We start from the raw sequence: 24,089 nt of genomic DNA, 5'->3' as shown, positions 1-24,089 counted from the left end.
TCTGATTTGTTCCAGGTGCTTGGTGCATATTCTGTGATTTATATTTCACACACATCTTTTTTTGACAATTGAGTGAAGCAGAAAATTCCAGGTTGGAATTGCTGCTGCTGTTTTGGGCTTTCGCGGTGCTGGACGGTTCTGAGGCCATTCTGACCCCAGTCCTCTCCATGGGAGCTGTTTTGGTTTGTCGATTTGGTGAGTTTTGTTTGTTTGCTCTTTCTGAAAGCGTTTAGGGTCCCACTTTACTATTCGCATTGTGATATTTCACTCTGGTTTGCCTCAGGATCTCTTCCCATTTGCTGTGAGGGGCCCTGTTTGGCGACACTAATCTAGAGAGTCTTATCTTTCACGCTAGTATTTTTTGTATTATTTGATGGTTTCCTTGCTTCTATCTTTTTCCATTTCACATTTCTTTGTTGCTTGTTCTCTCGGTTTTATCTTATAAGCTCTCCCTTAAGTTCACCTCTCTGCTCTTCCATTTTTAATTTCCAAGAGCACATTTTTTCCCTCTGAACCTTCTTTTTTTGTAGTATCTTTCTCTTGCGTCATGGCTACAATTTCTTTATCACTGATGTTATTAATGAGAGTTTTTAAAGCGTCCACCTCTCTGCATGGCCTCTATTTCCACCAAGCTTCTTGTCTCTACTTGCTTGCCTCAGTCTGCTTTTTATACTACAGGGTTTCCTCAAATATGTGGTAGGCCTTGGCTTTTTAAAACTAATGTTTAAAGTTGTCTATTTTAAGATATTTTGAAATCGAGTCAATAATCTGTTGAAAGATCTGTATCTGTGAGCAGTTTATGGAGCAGTGGGCTTCACTGTGGATTCTCCGCCTGCCTGTTTGTTGGGAGATTCCTGGTACACGAGTGTCTTTAGGACGTTCCCCTCAGGTCGAAGTGCTAGTTCCTGGGGTGCTGTAACAAATTACCACAAACTTGGTGGCTTAAAACAGAACCATATTCTTTCCTAGGCCTAAGGAGTCCAAAGTCAGGATGGCAGCATTACTTCCCCGGGGGCCTCCCTCCCAGCCAGGCGGGCAACCCCTGGCTCCCCATGGCTTAGACTTCATACCAGTCTCTGCTTCCCTCTTGGCCTTCTCCTCTGTGTCTCTTTCCTCTTCTGTCCCTTGTGGGATGCTCATCATCACCATTACCTTAGTTACATCTGCGAAGACTCTATTTCCTAGTGGTGTTCTTGGAACCCTTGGACAGACCTTTAGGGGCCACCATCCAACCACCACAGCTCCCAGTGTTTCCCAAAGAAATGTTTCCAATTCCTCCCGGAGGGCGGGCCTGGGGCTGAGTTCTAGGAGAAGCCCCACTGCCCACGCTCACTCCCCATGGCGTTCATTCTCTGGTCCTGTGAACTCGCCACCTAAGACCAGGCCTTAAGAGGTCAGCTGCTTCCTGGACCCCACTGCACAGGCTGGCAGGCGGGGCTGGGCCGAGCGGACTCTGCTGCTCCCACCTCAGGTTGTCCGTCGGACTCCAGGTCCTGGTTCCGTGAGTAGCCGGTGGTACAGGATGCCGCCGGCCCCCGGTCTGTGGCTCTTTCTCTCCGTGGCCTCTCATTCTCAAGGAAACCAGGCTGGGTTCCATGCAGACAGCCCAACTCCCACACAGGGAGAGTGGGGTCCTCAGGGCCCGACATCATTTGAACTCCGACATCATTTGTCAGAATTTATTAGTCAAAGCAAGTCACTGAGCCAGGCCAGACCCAAGGCAGGTGACGACAGGGTGCACTTGGAAGGGAGGGCAGACAGAGTCACGTGGCGAGGGACACCAGGCGGGTATGGGCTCACCGAAGCCGTCCTCACAGTCCTGTGTCCTGAGTGTCCCCGGCCAGCCGAGCAAGGCATCCCCAGCCCAGATCCTCCTGGTCTAACCCCCAACGCTCACCCTGGTCCTAGGCCACAGGGGCAGAGCCACCCCAGCATGGCGGGAGAAGACCAGAGCCCGGGCCGCTCCGCAGAGCCTTTCCACCAGGCATGTTCTCTGTGCTGCCTCCTCCCCTGTTCCCCGGAGGTCGTGTGGCATGACTCTCAAGCGCTCCTGGGGGTTGCTCTGGACAGAGCTGCTTCGTGGCTACACCCTCCACGGGCTCAAGCTCAGTGACCTGGGGTCTTCTTAGGTCAGACAGGCCTCAGGATTCGGTGGTTCCTCTCCTGTTCTCTTTGCCCCGTGGTTCTGCATGGGTTGGAGGAGGAGGGCCCTTTCTATATCTTTGGGTAATTTCATGATGGAGTAGAGAAACTCTGGTCCGTGAATGATCATTCCCTCGGCAACTGGACAAGACACCACAGTCGCTGTGCACTTCCCTGGGCCAGCAACCTCCAGCCTCCGGTCCATCCTAAGATCAAACCACAAATGTCTCCACATTTGAGTCTACGACTGTTTCATAGAAAACTGTCATTTGGGAACTCTAATCCAGGCAATGAAAGAATCGCCAGATATAATTTCTCTGAAAGGTCTCTCAACTGCTTTAATTGCAAATAAGAAAAGGGACATAGAAATTCAGAAAAGGATATTTTTAAAATGCTTCCATGACAAGGAAATGTTAAAAAAAAAAAAAAAAAAAAGACGCAGCAGCCCCAGGAGGGGGTAGTAATACGCAAAGAAGAGCTTGTGATTATTTCTCAAGAGAGAGGAAAGGATGACCGTGACTCGGAGCAAAGGGTGACAGAGGAGAGGACACCAACGACAGGAAGAACTGGATCAGAGGGCATAAAGAAACCAAAGGGCAACCTTTTACAAAAGAGTGACATATGGATCCCTGTCAGGCATGTCATGGCACAGAGAGGCCCTCCCAGCCGGGAAGAGGCAGCTCCGCAGAGCCGGGCACCGACTGTCCACACGTATTTCAGAAGACGGCTGGCAGTGGGTGGAGACCTGCCTGGGCTCCCAGGGACCAGCCTTCGCGCCTGAGAATAATCCAGAGAGCGCCTCACATTCCCGCCTTCTCGTCCTTCCTCCCCAGTCCACAAGAAACAGGAGAAGAGGAGAAAGTTCTGCCAAGGGAGCTTGCCCAACGGGCCCAGCGTCCTGGATTAAGAGACAGGGAGAATTCCCCTTGGCACAGACACATTTTAAGGATGAAAGTCCTAATCAAATACCAATTGGACCTGTCAAAGGCATGAATTCCATTTTCAGAGAGCTTTGGTGGATAAAAATCCTACCCCGGGGCCAATGTTGATTTCACATGACTCTCGGCAGCGACTGCGGCCAGCAGTGATAATTCGTCTGGCAGCTCAGGAAAGCTGCAGTAGCTGAACACTCTGGGGTCTACTCCGGTCTTACGCTGGCAGAAGACAATTAATTCCTGCCATGCGGACCATCGAATTGCCTCAAATTTGTCCCATTGTGGAAATCCAGTTTTAAAACGCAAACCCCTTCAAACTCTTGGCTAATGACTCTCTCGCTACACATTTAGAAGTGCCCATATGCAAGTAGCTTCAAGTTAATTCAGAAAATTAAAGTACAGGTAATCATCTGCCAGGGGGCAGGTGCCACAGAACACTGGCTTCTGTTTTCCCTAATTAAAATTTACTCACAGAATATCAACATAACCAAAAAGAAGGATAAATATATACCCTTAGCAAGTGACACCCTCAGTTGCTATTCAAAAGGCCTGGGGTCACCCAGCAGTCAGAACAGGGTGAGGCCAGTGGCTGCACACATTTTAATCCTGATTCCTCACATTGCTGCGCCGGACGTCTCAGCCACACAACTTTCACATTCATTGCTGCCATCAGTCTGCTGCTTGACGTTACGAGACAGCAGAAGCAGGCATCAGCTCCTCTTTGTACAGATAGGAAATAAAGGCTCAGAATCAATCATGATGGGTCTACCCGACATCCCCCAGGTGCTACAGCCTGCAGTGCAGTGCAGGTCTTTCCTACAGACAAGTACAGAGGAAGACAAGGTAGAGACTCTGGGGGAAAGGGTTTTATATTATCAATGACCTCATTCCCACTTTCTACCCATCTTACAGCTAACTTTGCCTCTGGAGAATCTCTGCCTTGGCCAAATCATCAAACTGTAGTTAAAGTAACTGATTTTGATAAAACATTTTCTTAACACTATCTGGTTCAGTCCTTAAGAAAGCAATAACAAAATTCGTAAAAACCAAACCCATCATTCCTAAAACGTGTGATTTTAGTAACAGTCAAGTAATATATTGACAGGATCTGATTCTCCAACACTAACGGACAGCCAGCAATTCCATGTGGGCTGATGCCACCTGCCCAGAGCCGGTGCGGACCCCACCACCCATCCAGATTTGGTGTGTGGTCACTGCAGAGCAGGCTCTGGGGCCTTGAAGACAGCTCCCCTGCAGACTAGTACAAAAGGGGCGCTGGGCTGCCCCGGCTTCCACCTGGCTGACTGTAAATCTGGAGGTTCTGTCAATGCAAAACCAGAGGCCGACATGGGTAAAGGGGTAAAACCAGGACTACTGCAATGGGGAAGGCCCCCCAGTGTACAGCTGGGCTCACCCATGACTAGGCAGGGAGAGTGGGGTGCACAGAGGAGCCAGGTCGTGGCCAATGGGGCAAAGGGGATCCTGGCTCAACAGAACCAACAGGAGTTTTGCTGAAAGCGATTAACGTGATTGGCATCACCAGGGCGGGGATGGGGAATTTGATGGGTCATCCAGTGGGACTCCTGGCTGGACCGACTTACAGGATGGAGTCTGGAGAACAAGGCCCAGGAGGGGCCTGGCAGAAGAGGCCGGAGAAGGCAGTCGAGATTCGTCAGGGAGACGGAGTTCTTTAGTCTCCCGAGCCCCTTCAGGGGTAGGGAGTCACTAGAAGGATTCGCAGAGCCTGGGTGAGGGCCTCTGCGTGCTGTTATCCATCCATCATGAGGGACACGACTCAGCAGCAGCCCAAGAAGGGCACACACGGGGCAGTGGGGGCGGAGGGCGCAGCCCAGCATCCCCGCCCTCTGGACAGACCGCCCTCCCAAGGCAGAAACTCCCCGAGCCCCGGGGCCTTGTGGGGGTTCATTAGGAAAGGATTACATCATTGGCCACTGGTTAGTTTGTCCAGCCCGCTCCCTGCCCTTCAGCCTGCTCCCTGGCCCCTACCCCATCCTGAAGCTATCTGGGGGTCCACCAACGCCACCTCATCAGCGTAGACTCGGGTCTGGTTCAGAGGGGCTCATAAGTGACACAAGATTCTCCTACCACACAGGAAACCCCAAGGGCTCCAGCAGCTCTGTGCCAGAACAAGAGACAAAGACCAAATAGATTTTTCACTATACCACACCATGGCAACGTGGCGGAGGGAAGGCAAAGGAGAAGTCACTCGGAAGAGAAAATCCTTGTCCCGGTGGAATAGATGGGGCCCAGGACACGCTGCCCCAACACACAGCCTCTCCGCATTCGAGAAAGCAAAGCAGAAGGTGGTCAGCAATGCCAGCCTGTCTGTCGCTGCTGGCTCTTTGTCAGTTTCCCTCTCTCTGTCTCTGTCTGTCTCTCTCTCTCTCTCTCACACACACACACACAGAACAGAAAAACGGGACAGAATGCACACAAATTTTCCATATTATAAATGGTCTTTCAAATAAAGTCCAAAAATTACAATTAAAAAAGGTGCACAGAGAAAAATACTCAGCCCTGCCACCCAAAGAAAGGCTAACAAGCTAACTCTAAGTTACCATTCTGTGGCTACCATGTTAGCACCAAAAAATGATTCGCTTAATAACTTATGATTCACTCACTGTTTTCCCCATTATAAACTGAAATGAATATTTTATGTTTATGTAGCATTGATGAAGAGACATTTCCAGAACCCTGAAAATATCTAGTCCAAAGGCTCAGAAATTAATAATGGGGAGGAACATGTATAGACCTGGTTTACCCAGTGTTTTCTACTTGTTTTTCATTCTTGCTAAAGCAAAAAGTTGAAGAATTTGATCACCAAATTAATCTACACATAAGAAATGATTCAAAATTTGCATTTAATTACATAAAATGTTTATCCACTTAGTCAGAGCAGAGTCTGAATCAGTGAGAATTTTTAGACACTTAGGGATCTAGAAGCTGAACCTGCAGGTCAGAATATGGATTTTGATAGGTTCGGCTCTGCCAAGTCTGACTGATAATCTTCTCTGTTAAGGAGAAAATTAAAGAAAGTTAAGAGTTGAAGGACCGTGGGATGGAAATCCCTTCAAAAACTCAATTTAATTCAAATTAATACCAAAATTAAACAAGCGTGACTGCATGCATATTAACAATGTGTTGCTACTTTATGTTTTCAGTATTTTAATAAAGGTACTTTTTAAGGAAGCAAAAATGTCCAAAACCACAACATGGCATAATTATTATTAAAATTTTATAACTATTATCAAGTAAAATTATAAATTTTGCCTCAAAAAGGGAAAACCCAGCAAACCTTAAAAAGTATGTGGTTTTACTTCTTAGCATTTTCTTTCCTCTTATCATAGATTCTCAAAACTGTAAAATATCAAAAAATATGGTGTGTTTGTTTTGAGCCCTGAGGGTAGGATAGGTCCATTCCCACATACATGCTCAGGTAGGCCAAAGATTAATCGAAGTGTTACCAGTGTGAACCCCGACTCGCCCGTGACCTCCTGAGAGCACCCCAGCTTTCCTGGGCCCTCCAAGGAGGGAACTCAGTGAAAAGCCCGTGGTCCACCACTGGTCAGCTATGCTCCTTGGAGTCAATGACAACTGACCTCCAGCGTGAGAGGGTTCTAGTCACTGAAGCGCCATGGAACAACCACCCTCTGGTTCCCCAGAAATTCCTTCAATATCCAGAAGTACTGGAACCAAGGCCCAGTGCCTGCACATGGGTCTAAACCCACGAGAGCTGAAAGCACGTGCATCAAGGACCCACGCGCCTGGAGGTGATGGTACCCCTCCTTACAGCTGAATGACCTGCCATCACCTGGATGCTGCACACCTGCTTGCCCCCCATCAGCTGACGGACAGGTTGGGTGTGCTTCTTTCTCAGCTGTTGTGAATAATGCCACTATGAACAGGTGCACAAGTTTTTGTGTGGACGTGCATTTTCAAGAGGAACCTTGAAAACATTATGTTAAATGAAAGAAGCCAGTCCAAAGGTCATGGGTTACCTGAGACCCTCTTTATGGGCTGTCCAGGGTGGGCAGCTCAGTGAGACAGGAAGAATTCAGGGTTGCAAGGTCTGGGAGGACAGAGAAACAGGGCAGGGGGCGAGCTGCTGAGGAGTGCCGGATTGCTTCTTGCAAAGCTGAAAACATTAACTCTGCGAACACAGGAATAACTCCTGCAGTACGCGCTTCAGGAGGGGACTTCTACAGTACAAGAACCGTATCTCAATCAAGCTGTCGCCTCTAGAAAGGGGTGCCCCAGCATGGGCTGGGGGCTTATGTGCAGATGCTGTGGAAAGAGTCCCTTCTGCTGGCTCTCCAGTGTGGTCCAGGGTACTCAGCAACTGTACAGTTCCAACAGAGCTAAATGCCTGTGACTTAAAACCAATAAAGGAGATGAGAAGTTCTTCTATTAAGACTACAAGCCCATAAATCAAAAGAAATTTAAAAGTAAAACTCATTAACTGCGGCAAACCCAGAATCTCCCCCCAAAAAGGCTAATATAAAATGTCAAAATCCTTTAACAAAATACTCATTGATTCCTGTGCTATAGTGAGAAATGAATGGAGTCGGAGGAGATAGAAAAACAGCACTATGAAAAGACTGTGTTGACCATAATTCAGCCATGATAGCCTTGAATTAAAATATCTCACATTAACTATGTTTAGGAATTCCCTTGGCCAATCAGGCCCGATTTACTATCCTTTAAACATGATCAAGTGCCAGTTCCTTATCAGAATTATCAATGACCTACGATAATCCCAGCTAAGAACTGTGTTCTAGTTCAATAACTAAGAGTTCATATTCAAGCTTAGCTATGTTAGCATAAGCATAAATTTGTATGTCACTGATACAAATGTATATTAACTATATAAAATATAAATTCATGCTATTAATATTCCATAGTAGTGATATAAAGAACACACTACCATTGAATCTGAAAGAAGATACTTTGGTCCACATTCATTTCTCTGTAGAAAAGCAGGCAGACACTTACTCAGTATGCTCAAGGTAAAAAGCTTATGACCCGTGTTCAATTCATCACTTCCTCCCTTAAAGCCTGCCAGAAAGGTCTCAAATGGCTCTTCCACAAGACTTCTGTGGGCCTGTGGCCTTCATCCCTCCTTGCTAGACTTAAAACACACGACACCCGACTCCAGGCGAGAGCCACGTGTCTCTCCATCACCTTCGAATGGCATTCAATCAGCAGCTGAACGATACCTTTTGCTCCACCTTTAAAAACTGGGCCAGTTCTTCCACGGTCAGGTGGTCTTTCTTGTCACTGTGGCTCAAGAGCAACAAATACAGGTCTCGTCTCAACGACATCATTCTGTAAAAAACGCAGAACTCCTCGAATGTCAGCGTTCCCTGGTTCTCGTCCGTGTCAGCTTCCTGGAAAGGGCACAGTGCGGGCTTCAGGCTGTGACAATGCAGGGAAAGGCACCTGCTCTCCAGGACCAGCACGCGCAGCATGGGGAGGCACGTCCTCTCCAAGCACCCGTGAACTTCATCGAGCTGACTCCCAGCAGACCAAAACAGCTTCCCCAGTTACAAAGAATCGACCCTTTATAAGTTCTTTTTCTAAAAAAATGTTTTGGTGCCAGGAATTGAACCCAGGTCTTAACCACTGAGCCACATCCCCGGCCCTTTTTTATATTTCATTTAGAGACAGGGTCTTGCTGAGTTGCTTAGGGTCTCGATAAATTGCTGAGGCTGGCTTTGAACTTGTGATCCTCCAGCCTCAGCCTCCTGAGCTGCTGGGATTACGGGTGTGGGCCACCACACCTGGCTACAAACTCATTTCTAACCACAGTAAATTTATAAATCAACAAAGAAAGCTATAAACAAAACAAGACAAAAGCCCCCATAGAAGCAATAGAATATATTTCTAAATAGGAAGTGAAACATACAGAAGTGAATAAATGTACTGTATATTAAAGCCTTAGCCCTGGGTTCAATCTATGGTGTCACAGATTAAAAGGGAGGGAGGGAGGGAGGAGACACCGTATTCCCCTCCTGTGCTTCTTTTTGGACAACTTATGTCCTACCTGCTCACTTGAACTGGAGCATCAATGCAAAACCTGGATTATGCACCTGACCTGTCGGCACCTAAGTGCCTTTATAAATTAATATTCCAGCTCATTCCTCATAGTCTAGCGTTGTCTTTGCCCGACTTAAACTTAACAGAGCTTGCTCTGTCCCTTGGACTGAGGGCACAACCCAGCGGATGCCAGGGACAAAGGGCTATGAGGACTTCCTCCGTGGCTCATCAACAGGATCACATGTCCCTGAACAGCGATGAGCACTAGGTGATTTCCTGCTAGAGGGTAGGTGTACTGCGCACTTCCAGACTACACGGGTTTTACGTCCTACACCCGGGGACAGACACGGCGCTCTCACCGGCTTGACAAGTGCTCTCGGTACTTGGTCTTTGCCATCATCCTTACGACATCCCTGAGTGGGAGGCAGAGGAGGCGGCTTGCCCTCCCACGGGACTTGATGGAGGGTCCTCCATCAGTGTCGGGAAGAGGGCTCTGATAACTCCCTGAAACAGCAACACTAAAAAGAACTGCAGATCGAAACTGAGAGTGTGTTTCGAGTGTGTGACGCCCTTTTTCTCTGATGAAGACAAGGGCACAAGACAGCACAGAGCAAGCAGCATTCCTTCCAACCCAGCAGCCACTGGACCCACCCAAGCACGCGGGTGACCGCACTCCGCACCAGCCAGGCCCGGCTGCGACGGCATACCTGAAACATCTGCCTGACCTTCCTCCGGGGCAGGTTGACATTGAGCTTGTGCATCAGCTGGTGTATCTCCTCGATGTTCAGCAGCCCGTCGCCATTCTTATCCGCCTCCTCGAAAGTCTGCTTCACCCATGTGCGGCAAGGTCAAGGAAAGCACAGTGTCACGTGGAAATGAAAACTGCCCTTGAGCCACTCAACACCACCAGGTCTCAGAGAAAGATCAAGAGGGCTGGGGCCATAGCCCGGTGGCGGAGCTCTCCAGATCAATACCCAACGCCAAATAAAAAACAAAAAAGCAAAAGCAAACAACCTTTTGTGTCACAGATTCTCAGGAGGACATTCATCAGTAACATGGGGAAGACCTGGAGAAGGGACTCAAGGGGACCCTGCGATCTGCAGCCCTGACGAGCTACTCCCAGCACAGACCCCACTACCAGGAGAGGGCAGAGGACCAACCTCCAGGGTGGTGGAGAGTCAAACCAGACGATTCTGAGAACTTCCATCATCCAATCTTATCCAAATTAAATATTAAAACTTTGATTGTAAAAACACTGCATTTCATCAACTTCAAGAGAAAAAAACCTACATTCTCATTCTAATTCTGCTCTAGCATTCACATCTCCTTAAATCAAAATATTCCCACAACGTTAAACATCATCCTTTTCTCTCATTTCCTGGCCAGTTTTCCTTGGTGATAGAGCCTGGCTCGTGACACAGGCTGGGCCTGGATGGAGTTCTCCACGCAAGAGGCACAGAGCCGGCCACAGTAGAGACAGCCCAGCATGCAGGCCCCACAGGCTGTGCATGGGCCCCTTCACCATGAAACCACAAACAGCCAACGTGGCCTGACCTCCTCCTGTGTCCCCGTCCACCATCTTATTACCATCACAACACTCGGGTGCCAGGTTTAAAAACGCTCCTCTCAGCCCCCCTCCTACCCCAGCCCAGCCCCAGGGGCCCTCAGGCTCAGGCACAAGACCCTGTGGCAGAGGAAAGGAAGCTGAGTTCAGATAGAAAGAACTTTATCACATGAGCTGAGATTGGACCAGACCCTCAGTGGGATGAGCCCTGGATGGTTTCACACAGTGGGAAAGCAAAACGAATGGGTGACATGACACCTCCCAGTTAACTTCCAGCACGGGATTTTAAAAATGGATGCTTCACAGTTGTTGGAGGGCGTGTTACAGAAGGCAGGGTGCACGTGTTCTCAGAAGACCAGCCGAGCCTCAGAGTGCCAAGGGCGATGAACAGAAAAGCGTGAGGGCAGTGGACAGGACCCAGAAGACCCCAGCGAGGGCAGGCCGGGTTCCAGCGAGAACCAGAGGCGGCCGGGCCATCCAGCCGTGACCTGACTGACAGATTCCATTTTAACTCAAAGCATCGATTCACCGCAGCTCCAAACCTGGCAGCACACCTACATTTCTTAAATGATCCAAATCAGGGCATAGGAAACTGAGTCACAGGAAGGGAGAACAGAAGCCACGCCCCCTTCCTTCTAGAGCTCAGAGATTTTTCAGGCTGTGTTCCCTTGACACCATTTCTAAGTAGATACAAGAGCCAAGTTTTTCCAGGATTGGTTTATTCCTTGTGCGGTTCAGAGGGGTCCTCACCTGAGCAAGAGGAGAGTAGCAAGAACCTCAAGGGGGAGCGGTCGGGCCGATGGCCAGCAGTGCCGAACCTCGTTCCTCTGTCCTTGGTGCACTGTCAGCTTTCTAAGCACCACGTCTTTCAGTGGTGGACATGGACACAGCTCTGGGCCCCACAGATTCAGCCAGAGCTGTGACTTAATAGGTCCAATAAGAGCAGTATTTTCCTCCTTTTTAAATTCTCTACTTCTTTACCAAAGGTTCTCTAGGACTTTCCAGGAGGGAGGGACAGCCACACCCTGAGTATGGGCTCTGCAAGGCCTCAGCACCTGCCACAGCTGGCCGTGGCCACTGGCTGAGGAGACATGGAGCTGGCAGGGCAGAGACAGTGGAGTCGGACCAGGGAGCACGGCCTCCTGCTGCTTCCACCACTGCCTGGCCTGCGACAGTACTCGAGCCACCCTGGAGCCTCTGTCCTCTTCTGCAATGTCAGGAGCACACTAGGTAATCTCGAGACCGCTTCAACTCTCAGCAACATCACGCCAGACCCGATTGCAGGTGGGGTGTTGTGTACCTCCCAGTTGCTCTTCACAAGTAAAACCCGAGCACCCGGAAAACCCTGGATCAACGCTTCCTAGCCAAGCCCTCAACCACTGCAAGAAGAGAAACGTCCGTCTGCAGAGAAAAGCGGGGGAGAGCTGGATGGAAACTTGGACTGTCTCCATGAAGAGGCCGCGGGAGACTGTGAGGGACCAAGGGTCCCGTTAGTGCAAGATGCTCCTCTCGGGGGCCCGACAGTCAGCCTTTGCAGACCATTTGATCCTGGTTTCAAAGGCTCTGCTCAGCCACTGTCACATGAAAACAGCCCTATAAACAATTCATACAGGAATGTGCATGGCTGGGTTCTAAGTAAACTATCTATGGACACCGAAGTATGAATTTTAAATAATTTTTATATTTCACAAAATGCTCTTCTCCTTTTGCTACTGTTCAACCATTGAAGACCCATTCTTAGCTTAGAAGTCCCCCAAAATAGGTGATGGACCAGGTGCAGGGGCACACGCCAGCAATCCTGCTACTCAGGAGGTGGAGGCAGGAGGTTCACAAGTTCAAGGTCAGCCTCAGCAATACAGTAGACTGTCTTGAAATTAAAAAAAATATATATTAAAAGTGCTGAGGATGTGACCGTGGCAGAGCACATGTCTAGCTGTGTAAGGCCCTGGGTTCCATCCCTGTAGCCCTCCACCCCACACAAGGGCAATGAGCCAAACTTGCCCTGCAGTTTGAGGGAAAGGGATAGGGCTGTATGGGTCTTCAGGACCACCTGAAGCCTTCCAGATGTGGGCTTCCCCCCAGCTGCCGAGGGCGGAGGTGGGGACACATGGAGAACGGCCTCCTGTGGGAAGGTGAGGCGAGGCACCACCCCAGTCCCCTCGTCAGTGAGGAGGCTGACAGTTAGGACTTTCTATCTGAATGGGAAAGCAAAAAACTGCCGCTCCTAACCCTCCAGCAGTAACGACTTCATCTGAGAAGTGCCTACTGTGTGCCGGTCAGTGTTCTGAGGACTGGGCGTACACCAGTGCCTTCCATCGCACACACCTGCACAGGGTCAGCTCCAGGATAACGGCCCCTGCTCGCTGCAGGTGGACTGAGGCACGGGGCAGTTCACCAGACCCCACAGCTCACGCGGAGCAGGTCTGGGGCTGAGGCTGCGTGGCTTCTGACAGGTCTGAGCACATGTCCAGTTCCGCATAGCGTGGCCACGCTGCAGACGCCACACGTTTTCGCCTCAGACGGCACGGGGTCTCCTTCAGACATCTGAGCCTGTTACTCTCCTCGTTCATTCAGGGGTGAACGTTCCAGTTGTGCGGGAAGTCTGATCCTGCGCATCCGGGATCCCTTCTCAGCTGGTGTAATCAGGTGCAGGTCTAATGGAGGATGTCATTCTGTTATGAAGATGCGACCTGAAATCTTTCCAAACTGGGGCAGACCTGAGCAGTTCCCGTCTCAACTCGACCCTCCCTGCTCTGCCAATGGACGACAGGTGCTAGTGATAACTCCTTCTTTCCTCCTCCTGCTTCGCCCCACACCCACCGCCTCCGAGTGTCTCGTGACACTGCTCCCAGGCGCTGCTCAGGCCATGCTTGCTGTCTGGCCGTTCTCTGACTGTGACATCACCTGGCTGCCGAGTACGTCGCAGAGCCAGGACACATGGACCAAAGGATGAGGCTAAGAACACCGACCACACAGTAAGAAGAGGCCTCCGTGATGCGGCCAACCCACACAGCCATCGCAAGGGTCAGGACCCGACTTCTGAGTGACCAAAGGCTCTGTCGATATGTGCATGGTGGCCTGGGGATGGTGGCTTCCTTTCCTTGCAGAAGAACCTCAGCTGTGCTCAGGCGTCCCGGAGCCCTGTGGTTTCCGTGGTTGGGAGCCGAGGGGGAGGTGGATCCTGCCCTAACTCAGCCGTCCTCAGGCCTGCGGCTCAGCAAGGTCACGTCTGCCACGGCAGGATTTCCTTCACGTTTCAACCCGCAGAACGGGTCACAGCAGACCCAGCGCAGCAGCAGAGAACTCGTGCGTTCCAGGAAGTCCAACAGGGCCTCAGACGGTGAAGCAACAACTGTTAATTTGTTTGGCTTTGAAAAACAGTTATATTTCATGGAAACAGGCCAACATGTGGTAGAGTTCATCATGGTTTTAAATGGTTTGAGTTTTTAAATTCTCAGATTTGATGTCCCATGGCCAATATTGACAGACAGAAACCCAAATCAACCAAGTGTCCTTGGAGTCTTCAATGTTTAAGAGTATCAAGAGGGCCCCTGAGATCTGACACCGATCCGGCTGATTCTGGTGCCACAGGCGGGTTCGGGGAGGGCCTGTGTAGGGTCCTGGCTGGTGGAGCGAGGTCATCTTTGGGGCACTTCTGTGAACCTTTCCTTTGCTCTTACATAAGACGTGCAAGAAGCGCCTTTGCCACGCGCGGGCAGGCAGTGCTTGCTGCTGGAGCGGCGCAGCTCCTTTGACCAGAGGCTGGCCAGCAGCAGGCCCAAGTCCATCTGCCTGTCCTCAGGACAGCCCGGCCGCAGATCCCTCATTAGGGAGAAAACACACGCTCTTGGTCGCGTCCAGCCCCAGCTGTGAAGCCTACGCTGCCCACGCCGGGCAGCAGCTCTGCTGACCCCTTGTCTCTGCCCATTTGGTTTTTACCAAACGTTGAAGGGTGCAGGATACAACTGCCAGAATGAAGCTCGGAAAGTGAGTCCAACTTCACGCTTCGTGAATCCCCCTGCATCTCTGCGTGCCATGGACGCTGGTGACATCAAGGGTCACTGCTCAGGCCTTCACCCAGGTCCCTCAGGGGGTCTGCTCAGCAACCCCCTGGGCAAAGGCCAGCAGCTTGAGCAGCATGAAGCTATCACCACACCTGGAGAAAATGAAGCCAGACGCCATTGACACAGAGGTGGCCCCAACCTGGGGGGATGGGCTCCCATCTTCTAAGGCCAAAGGGCAGCAAAGGGAGCCAAAGAGGTGGACGGGCCCAACACCCTCCCTTTACAGACAGGAGCGTGAGGCCAGCGAGGCCGTGCCACACGTCCAGCCCCGGGTCAGGAGGAGGGGTGCCTTGGGAAGGCCCGGTTCATGGAGAATTAGACAGGTTCTTGTTTCTCAAGCAATGCAGGGAGGGTAAATGTTGGAGAGTAGAAAGAAATTTCCAGGCTGGGGGTGTGACTCAGTGACAGAGCACTGCCTGCTTGTGCCAGGCCTGGACTCCATCCCCAGCCCTGAGGAGGGGAGGGAGGGAGGGAGGGAGGAGAAATAACTTCCTCCTGAGAATCGATCAGTACAGCCTCCAAACCATAAGTTAGAAAGAGAGAGAAAAATCAGAAAGGAGCTTACTGCCTGCTATATACCGGAACTCAAAAGTATTGGTCAAACTAACCATGTAACCAGTACTCCCATAATAAAAAAAGAAAAAAAAGGTCATAATATTTCATTAGAGGTCTCTCAGACGGAGAAGTCAAATTCAGTCTCTCCTGAAGTTCACATAGGTGAGTCTCTGTGGTTTACGTGTGTGTTTTTTTCCCGGGGGAGGTGTGAGGAGGGGAGGGAAGGGTGCAGGGGGGGAAAGACAGCAGAGGGGCTTCAAGCTCAAGACCCAGGAAGAACACAGCGGAGTCAGCCCTCGGCCCAGACGCGCAAGCCCATAACTCAGAATGAGGCCCTGGGAGGGCGGGAGGGGGAGGGAGGTGGATCAGCTTGAAGCAGGGATATGCACCAAGGAGACGTCACCACGAAACCCCTCGTCACCCAACCAACATGTGCTCATGACCACAAGGACAGACACAGTGCTGGGAGGATATTGGTCATGGGTCCTCTGCCTCTTGGCCAGGGAATCCTCATCACTGATGCCGGCCATCAGGTACTTGAGGCCCGTGATCCAGGTGCGGGCCTCCTCGGGGTTGGAGGTGACCAGGTCCAGCGACTCCATGTGGTTGCCATGGTAGATGGTGAAGCAGCAGCTGGGATCGAAGCTCCCCTCTGCCTGCCTGTGGAATATCTCAGACTGGCGGCCCTCGGTGACTTTGTAAATGGAATCGATAAGTACTGGAAAACAAGACACACCCGGTACACGGCAGGTGAAGACATGTACACAAACGGTTGGGAAATAAGAACAGCAGAATCGTTTTAAAGATAAAAAAAAAGCACAAAAAATTTCACTGCCTGCAAGTTGTGGCTGAACACCGACCCTGCTGTTTCCTGCAAAGAACTTCTTCAGGTAACACTTGGCTTTTCTGAGCCTCTTTTTTTTTTTTTTTTTTTAAGTACCAGAGGTTGAACCTAGGGGGGCTTACCCACTGAACCACCAGCCCCTTTTTGTATTTTATTTAGGGACAGGGTCTTGCTGAGTTGCTTAGAGCCTCATTAAGTTGCTGAGGTTGGCTTTGAACTCAAAAACCTCCTGCCTCGGCCTCCCAAGCTGTGGGATTCCAGGGGTGCACTCACAGGCCCGGCTTCTGAGTATTCTGACACTGTCCTCCCTAGGCAGTGACTCGGGATGTGTGGAAGCTTACGGTAGACATGCTGGTGGAAGGGAGGCTGATAAAACGTCCACAGTCACCTCATGGACAGAAAGCATAGGAAGACCCAGAACTGACTGGTGTTTTGCAAAATGCATAAGATAAAACACAGAAAGCAAAGAAACTTACTGGCAACTAGGTTGCACAGCTCGGTGTGTTGGCATTCCTAGGGAGAATATCAGGGGGTGGGTGCAGCGGGGTGTGGAAAAGTGCATCCCAGAGGAAGGGCAGGAAAGTACGAGGCATGCGTCCCACCCCAGGGGCGCTGGACAGGTCGTTCATGCCAAACTGGGGAGCTCGGGAGGGAGAATAAGTGGAGATAAAGCTGGAAAGCAGTCAAAGGCTAGGTCTTGGGGATTTGCGTTATTGAGGAAGTGGAGTAAGGCAGAAATGCTGGATCAGAGAAGCACTGGCCGGGATAACTTCAGACTAAAATTCTGTGTTGTTACTGTTTGTTCGGTTTTGTTTTGTTGGTTGCTTCTTTATTTTTAAACGGAAACCGGAAGCGCTGCACATCCTGCAGCCTGCCCCTGTGCACCCTGGACCCCTCACTCTGCACAAACCCCAGGATCCCATTTTATTCTGGAATCCACTTGACCCCCAAGTAACTCACAGGGAAATGAGCAGAGGCTCAGTCCCAGGGAAAGTCCTGGCAGGTCGAAGCCACTGGGGACCCATTCCCATTTCCTGGGGTGGAGTTAGGTGTGGGCATGCCAGTCAGTTCTTCCTGAGCAGACGTGAGCAGTCTGCTTTGAGGGAAGGGTCTGGAAAGGGGTTTTCCCCTGAGAGAGGCCCCAAAAGAGAAGGTCCCTTCTGCCTCTTCACCGTCAGGTCGATCGTAAGGCCCAGCACAGCTGCTGCCTTGAGGGCAGTGCCACACACGAGGTCAGAGCCAAGTGCACTGCAGAGAGAATGAGAGACTAAATGCCCCACGCCAGGGTCCCGCCAGTCTCTGGGCTTCACATTAGGTGAGGGGATAAATCTGTTTATCATGTGAGCTTAATTTAGATGAGATCTTCCGTTACTGATAAACACAGAGCAAACTAGCAAAATGCAGCCTGGTCAGGAGACCTGGCAATAGGCATCACACAAGGCAAACAGACTCAGGACCAAGGAGTTGCCATGGAAACAGAAAGGAGGGCCGAAGAGAGTCACAGGGACTCGACAAGGACTTGTTGCTGAGTACAGGGGCGTGTACAGTACTCCACTTAGATGCCAATCTGCCTGGTGTAGGGTACCCAGGAAGCTGGTAGAGCACTCTTTCTGGGTATGTTTGTAAGAGGTTTTATGGAAGGAAGTGGTATTTGCATCAATGGACTGAAAAAGGAAGAGTAGGCCTCTCCCAGCATGAGAGGGCACCACCCAACCACTGAAGGCCCAGATGGAACAGAAAGGCTCAGGCAGTGCACATTCTCTCTCTTCTGGAGCTGGGACACCCACTTCCTCCTGGTCAGACATCAGAGCTTCAGGGCCTCAGGCCTTCAGACCCTGGTCTTGCATCGGCAGCCCCAGTATCTCAGGCTGCAGCTCTGCTAGAAAACAAGGCATCAGACAGACTGAGCCGTACCACAGGTCTCTCTGGTTCTCTAGCCTGCGGACAGCATATTGTGTCACCTTCCATAAGAAGATGAGCCAGATCCCCTGATAAATCTCCTATCTATCCATTCATCCATCCATCCATCCACCCACCCTTCCATCCATACACTCACCCACCCTTCAATCCATCCTCACCCACCCTTCCTTCCATCCATCCACCCACCCATCAATCCATCTATCCACCCACCCTTCCATCCATCCACTCACCCGCTCTTCCTTCCTTCCATTCATCATCCATCCACCCACTCATCCATTCATCCACCTATCCATCACTCCACCCACCCACCCACCCGTCCATTCATCCACCTATCCATCAATCCACCCACCCACCTATCCTTCCATCCATCTATCCACCCACCCTGTTGGTTCTGTTTCTCTGGAGAAACACTGACTCACACAGTGTGGAAGAGAGAGAGAAGCTTTGAGTCAGATCAAAACAATTTTACTTGATACTATTAAAACAGTGCTGTTAATTCATTAATCAGTTTACTGTGCCAGAATAGAGTAATACACTTTAAAGTTCATTGGATTTATGACATCCCTTACCTTTGATTAGAAAATAAAAGGTCTGCAGCTATAAAAATCTTGCAGTGTACTTAAAACATGCACATGCACACACATATGCACACATACACACACACACACACGCCATACCTCAACACAGGGGAAATATGAACATTTACAATATCCATGGTTTTATGGATTCAAATTCCCCAAAGATGGTCATCCTTTATTGCCTCAATATCCAATACCAAGGGACCCAAAAAGTTGCAAAAATTTGAAAGTTTCACCGATCCAAAGCTTCCGCAGAGCCCACCCCGTGTTACCCAGATGTTACCATGTCAATCCAAGCAAAGAATTCAAAGGTTGGCTTTACTTTTTGCCTTCTCACTCTTCCTAGAGGGTCGCCACCGGAGGCGGGTCCGGTGCTCATCCAGGTAAAAGAGCCGCACGAGCCCTTTGGTCCCTCGCTTCAGTTTGATCATCTGCGTCCCGGACTGCATGACACTCATGCATCTTTCAACTGCAAAAGAGATCAGAGCAGGTTGAGCCCTCACACAGTGCCCAGCACCGGGTGTCCAGACCCTAGAGTCAGAGGAACCTGTGCTTCACCCCCAAAGGCTTCGAGGCCCAGGAGACAGATTGGGCAGAGGTGATCTGAAAAGAGAATTGCTAAGGAACTGGCTCATCAAACTTAAAGCCACCAACAAGTCTTGCTAACAAAAATAAAAGTCTATTTCCAGGTAAGTAAGGTATTACTACCACAGTCTTCTTTTTTTTTGGTATAAGACTGATGATCACTTAGATACCCAGGTTTCTAAAGCAGTTTTGCTGACAGGTTAAATCTATGATTTTTATATACCCAGTAGTAAAACCACCTTGTAATAATGCTTTAAAATGCAGTCAACAGAAACAAGGCTCACTACATGCTGACATTGTTATAATTGGAAAGTGGTTACATGGAATTCATGTTGTTTTTGTGCCTATTTGAAAACAGCTAAATAAGTTTTTCAACTTATGTAATCAGGAAGCATCGGGTTTTCAGATGGAATGTAAACATTTGTTGGTGCATCTAAATGGCTAAGAATTTTCCTTCTAGAGGAATAACGAGGTGCTGGAACTCAGGTGACTGATAGGATGCATGGCCCCAGGTGCTGAGCCTCGTGCGGCTATGGAGCTGGGGACACTGGTACAACGAGACTCGATCCACTGCAATGAGAGAGTCACAAGACACTTCTGAGAAAAGCATTGGCCTAATCGAGACATCATGCAGGAATGTGTCTCTTTGGGAAGGAAAATTAATTGCTTCAACCAGCATGGAAAACTGAATTACTCCACCATCACAGATCCAGCACAGGGTCCTCTACTCAGTTCACACTTTCCTACCATTTGAATAAATGTTCCCCAAAACCAGGTTAAAGCTTGGTTTCCTGGCTATGATACAATTATTGGGAGGCGATGAGCCCTTTAGAGGTGGGGCCTTGCGGGAGGAAGTTAGCTCATTGCAGGCATGCACTGGGAGGGAACTGTGAGACCCCAGGATCTTCCTATTAAGTCTTAAGTCCCTCGCTTGTCATGCAAGCAATTTTGCTCACACCATGATGTGCTGGCTCAGCACAGGTCCAAAAGCAATGGGCCACTGACTATGGACTGAAACCTCCAAAAGTGGGAACCAAATAAAACCTTTCCTTTCTTTAAATTGTCTTATGTCAGGTATGTGTTACGGCAAGAGAAAGCTGGCTAACACACTGCCCCTTCTTTCCTTTTCTCTTTACTGGCTCCTTTGCTTTCCCTGAAAGAGAACTCCCTGGCCACAACGCCTCAGCATCTCAACAGGGAAGCCAGGCATACGAGGGAGAAGCAGCTCCTTGAGCTGACACATGCCCTTCCATGGGCAAGCACCATCCGGACAAAACCAGCGTCTTAGAGTGGAGTTCCACCCTCAGGAAGGACAGCGTTTCATATTGAATACTCCTTAGCTTCGCCTTCAGCCTACTACTCCGCCTTCAATACCCAGTGGCAAAGATGCCAGCGTCACCGGTTGGCATGTGGGACTGCGGAGCAGGCAGCAGACAGGTTCTACAGCCATGTGCCACTTATATCACCTCTGTGACTGCTTTATGCGTCTCCCTCCTTGCTCCCTATCACAGATAAAGAAAAGTTTTTTGGTTAGAGTCCAACTGAAAAACTGAGTCCAAGACCTCTTGAGAACCATCTCATCCATTTCTCTATTCCCCAAACCTTGTACGAAATCCCTTGCAAGTGCAAAGCTAGCCAAAGAGGGCGCTCTCTCAACCCTTCTTTGAAACTTGTTCTAGTGGGTAAAAATCAGCCATGACGGAAACAAAATATTCTTCCAGTCTCATCTGGATCGCTTAGGTCAGCCCAAGCCCCTCTCCTCATTTCCCACCTCCAGGGTACCAGCAGTGATCACCTTCCATAGCAGTCCTCCAGCTGGACGGGAGGTTGCATCAGGAAGGACAAGGAGGCCTCGCTGCAGGGACAGGGCAGGTGCTGAGAGGTGCACAGTGTGTGATCCCCGTCCTCCCGCGCAGTGGCTTTAGTATTCTGAGAAAACAAGCTTGTGGGGCTACCGTGGAACGCGTCCTGGAATATCAGGGGCAGGGCAGCCGCCGGCCCAGCGTGGAGCCACGTTTCCGCCTGTGAGCGCCAGACCCCCACGGGCCCGCTGATCCGCCTCCCTGGCTGGCCTTGGCATCGTGATATGTAAGCCACTTGGCACTCTGCCTTTCTCACCAGTATTATAAACAGCTTTCCATGTTTTTACACAGTCCTAATAATTATCCTAATGGCTGCCTATGGAGCCGCGTAAATATTTAAAGAGAAGAGCAGATGAGCCGAGGACTAGCTCCTAACTTTATTACATAATGAGAGTTTTAAAACTCTTACTGGAGTCTCAGCTGTAAAATGAAAGGCACAGCAACGTGGTCTGCAAGGCCTCCGAGTTCAGCTCTTTCAGAGGATTAAATCAAGCCCCTCGGCACAGTCAATTCTAAATAAGTCAAATTTCCTTAAGGGTCGTCAGTTCATTAAATCCCAGGCAGAAGATCACACACACACACACATGCACGCGCACACACACGCATGTGCAGAGATTTACTGAGGTGTGATTTACACGTGATAAGTCAACTGTTTTCAGCTACAATTCAGTGACTTCGGCATATAATATCAGAGGGCGTGACAGTCCAGTTTCAGAACATCTCCATCACCCCACAGAGGATCCAAGTACCTCTGGCAGGCGCCCCCTGACACCCACAGTCCTGGACGACACTGACCTCTGTCTCCGCAGACGCCCTCCCTGGGCATTTCATGGACGTGAGGTCGCGCCATCTCTCCAGCAGGCTTCTGGCTTAGATCAACATTCTGAGGTTCATATAATGGCAGCGTTTTCTCCTTTTCCTTCCTCCTCCTCCTCCTCCCCCACATCCTGCTAAACGCTTCCACTGGCACTTAAAAATGGTCCTGAGCAGGAGACTGTGGGATAAAATGATGTGAACGCAAGCACGCCACGGTGCTGCGCAGCCAGGTGAGGAGGGAGCCTCCAAGAAGGGGCGCGGAGAGTCTCCAGGAGACGCCAGTAGGACAAGGAGCAGATCAGAAAGTGTGCAGCCTTTGGGGTGAGGAAAAGCTAGGACTGAACCCCAGACCTCACACAGGCTAGACAAGTGCTCCACCAGAGCTACGTCCCCAGTCCTTTCCGTTCATTATTCTCAAACAGGGCCTCGCTACATCACTGAGGCTGATCTTGAACTCGCTATCCTCCTGCCTCAGCCTCCCCAGTCGCTGGGGTTACAGGTGTGTACTACCACACCTGGTCCAGGAAATTTTTAAGATGTGCAAACATCTATTTATCATAACAAAAATAAACATGAGCAGGATAAACCAGAAGGCAATGACTCTGATTGCCCATAAAGGGAGAGAGCCTACAAGAAAGGTAACAGGAGGAGGAAGACCCTCTTAGTATCCTGCGTACTTAAAATTAAATCAACACCCTCAGGAAGGGGATGAAAACAGCAAGTAAGACATATACACACAAACACAGAAAGCAACCTACACACACATGTGCAGGCGTGTTCATGTCTGTTCATATGTGTTTATACCTCATCTATTTCCTATCCCACCCTCTGAAAGGGACAGCAAAGTCACCTCTGCTGCAAAGTTCACCCTGAGACAGATCTTCACACACAGGGTCATGGCCATGTCCCATATCTGTTCTGGGACACTGATCCAAACTGGACATTAGCAAGCAAATACTCCTTTGCAAGAGAATCTTTTCAGCACAAAGGTACAGAAAAAAATATGAATTGATTTCCTGCCAACCTCCACCACGTAGAGGGAATCTGAGTGACTTAAAGGGATCAGCTTCTGTGAACAATTCCATTTCCATGTGGAAAAACTTCCAGATGTGTCTTGAAAAGGAAAGGGAACTTTCCCAAATCAAGAGATAAGCAGCAAGGGTGTGTTTAATGCTCAGCACACACCAAAACCTGCCCCGGCACCCGGTGGGGCTGAGGCCTGTCTTACAGGCTGTTGTGTCCTAGATACGAGGTCACGCGTGAGAAAACACAAGAAAGTTCAGAGATGCAGTGACTGGGTTACGGGGGCCTCAGCCTAATGGGCACTTTAATCCCCCTGAATGGACCGAGTGGGTGGTGGCTGTAGGCAGGGGTGGCTGAGGAGGTGGGTCACCAGGGCCATGCCTCTGGGGTTTGTATTTGCCCCTGGAGAGTGGAGCCCTCTCTGTGCTTCTCAGGGCCACGTCCTGAGCTCTCTCCTCCTCCATGACCTTCTCCCACGATGCTCTACCTCACCTCAGGCCCAGAGCCGCAGAGGTGGTCGTCTGTGGACTGAGACCTCTGAAAACGTGATCCAAAGTAAACTTTCCCTCCTCTGAAATAGTTCTTCTCAGGTCTTTCCGTCACACTGGCTAAAAAGCTGACTAACACAGGCGCTGTGGCTGCGGATGGGGAGGGCAAGAGAGATCTGGTCCAGCGGTCACACTGGCTGTGACGTGGGAAGGCCAGCGACACCCTGTCCTGCAGCCTCAAGGTGTCTTCCTCCGAGTTCCGTTCACTTAGGAAATGGCTGGCCCGGCTTCACGGCATCATCTCAAACACCAAGTTCCCGGCCTTCTGGAAGCCACCTTTTAAAGTTGAAGGATATTTGGGTGTCCTACGACTCACATGAATTTTCTAGAAGATCTCCATACAAAGTATAACTGCTCCTTACAGTTCACCAGAGGCCTGTCCTGGCCAGCAGCCTGAAAGTCAACCATCCCCTTGCAAACAATGCCCACTGACAACCAGGAGCAATTAAGAAGAAACGCTGTACAGCTCCCTGGTTTTCTTTCCTTTATCACCTCCGTTTCTCTCATAGAGAAGGTAAGAGTGTTGTAAAAAACGTTTAGAAACCAAGTGGTAAACAGGCATGGTGGCCCACGCCTGTAATCCTAGAAGCTCGGGA

General features: G+C 50.0%; 1 protein-coding gene across 3 annotated transcripts in view; it reads right to left on the bottom strand.

Moving 5' to 3' along the window:
- The window catches only part of PLCH1 (phospholipase C eta 1), a 169,490-nt gene that overhangs the window by 65,238 nt on the left and 80,163 nt on the right, over positions 1-24,089 (bottom strand). For 2 of the 3 annotated variants that reach the window (XM_079156053.1, XM_079156054.1), the window contains exons 1-2: positions 9,842-9,964; positions 8,315-8,485 (exon numbers count right to left, since the gene is read on the bottom strand). In XM_079156053.1, the coding sequence (XP_079012179.1) occupies positions 8,315-8,485; positions 9,842-9,895 (225 nt within the window). In that variant the 5' untranslated portion in view covers positions 9,896-9,964. Of the gene's footprint in view, positions 1-8,314; positions 8,486-9,841; positions 9,965-15,775; positions 16,036-18,981; positions 19,129-24,089 lie in introns of those variants that run through there. The other variant, XM_079156055.1, reaches the window with a different exon arrangement.

The sequence above is a fragment of the Sciurus vulgaris genome (assembly GCF_902686455.1).
Source record: "Sciurus vulgaris genome assembly, chromosome: 10".
Lineage (NCBI taxonomy): Eukaryota > Metazoa > Chordata > Mammalia > Rodentia > Sciuridae > Sciurus > Sciurus vulgaris.
This window is presented reverse-complemented; position numbering and strand designations above follow the sequence as displayed.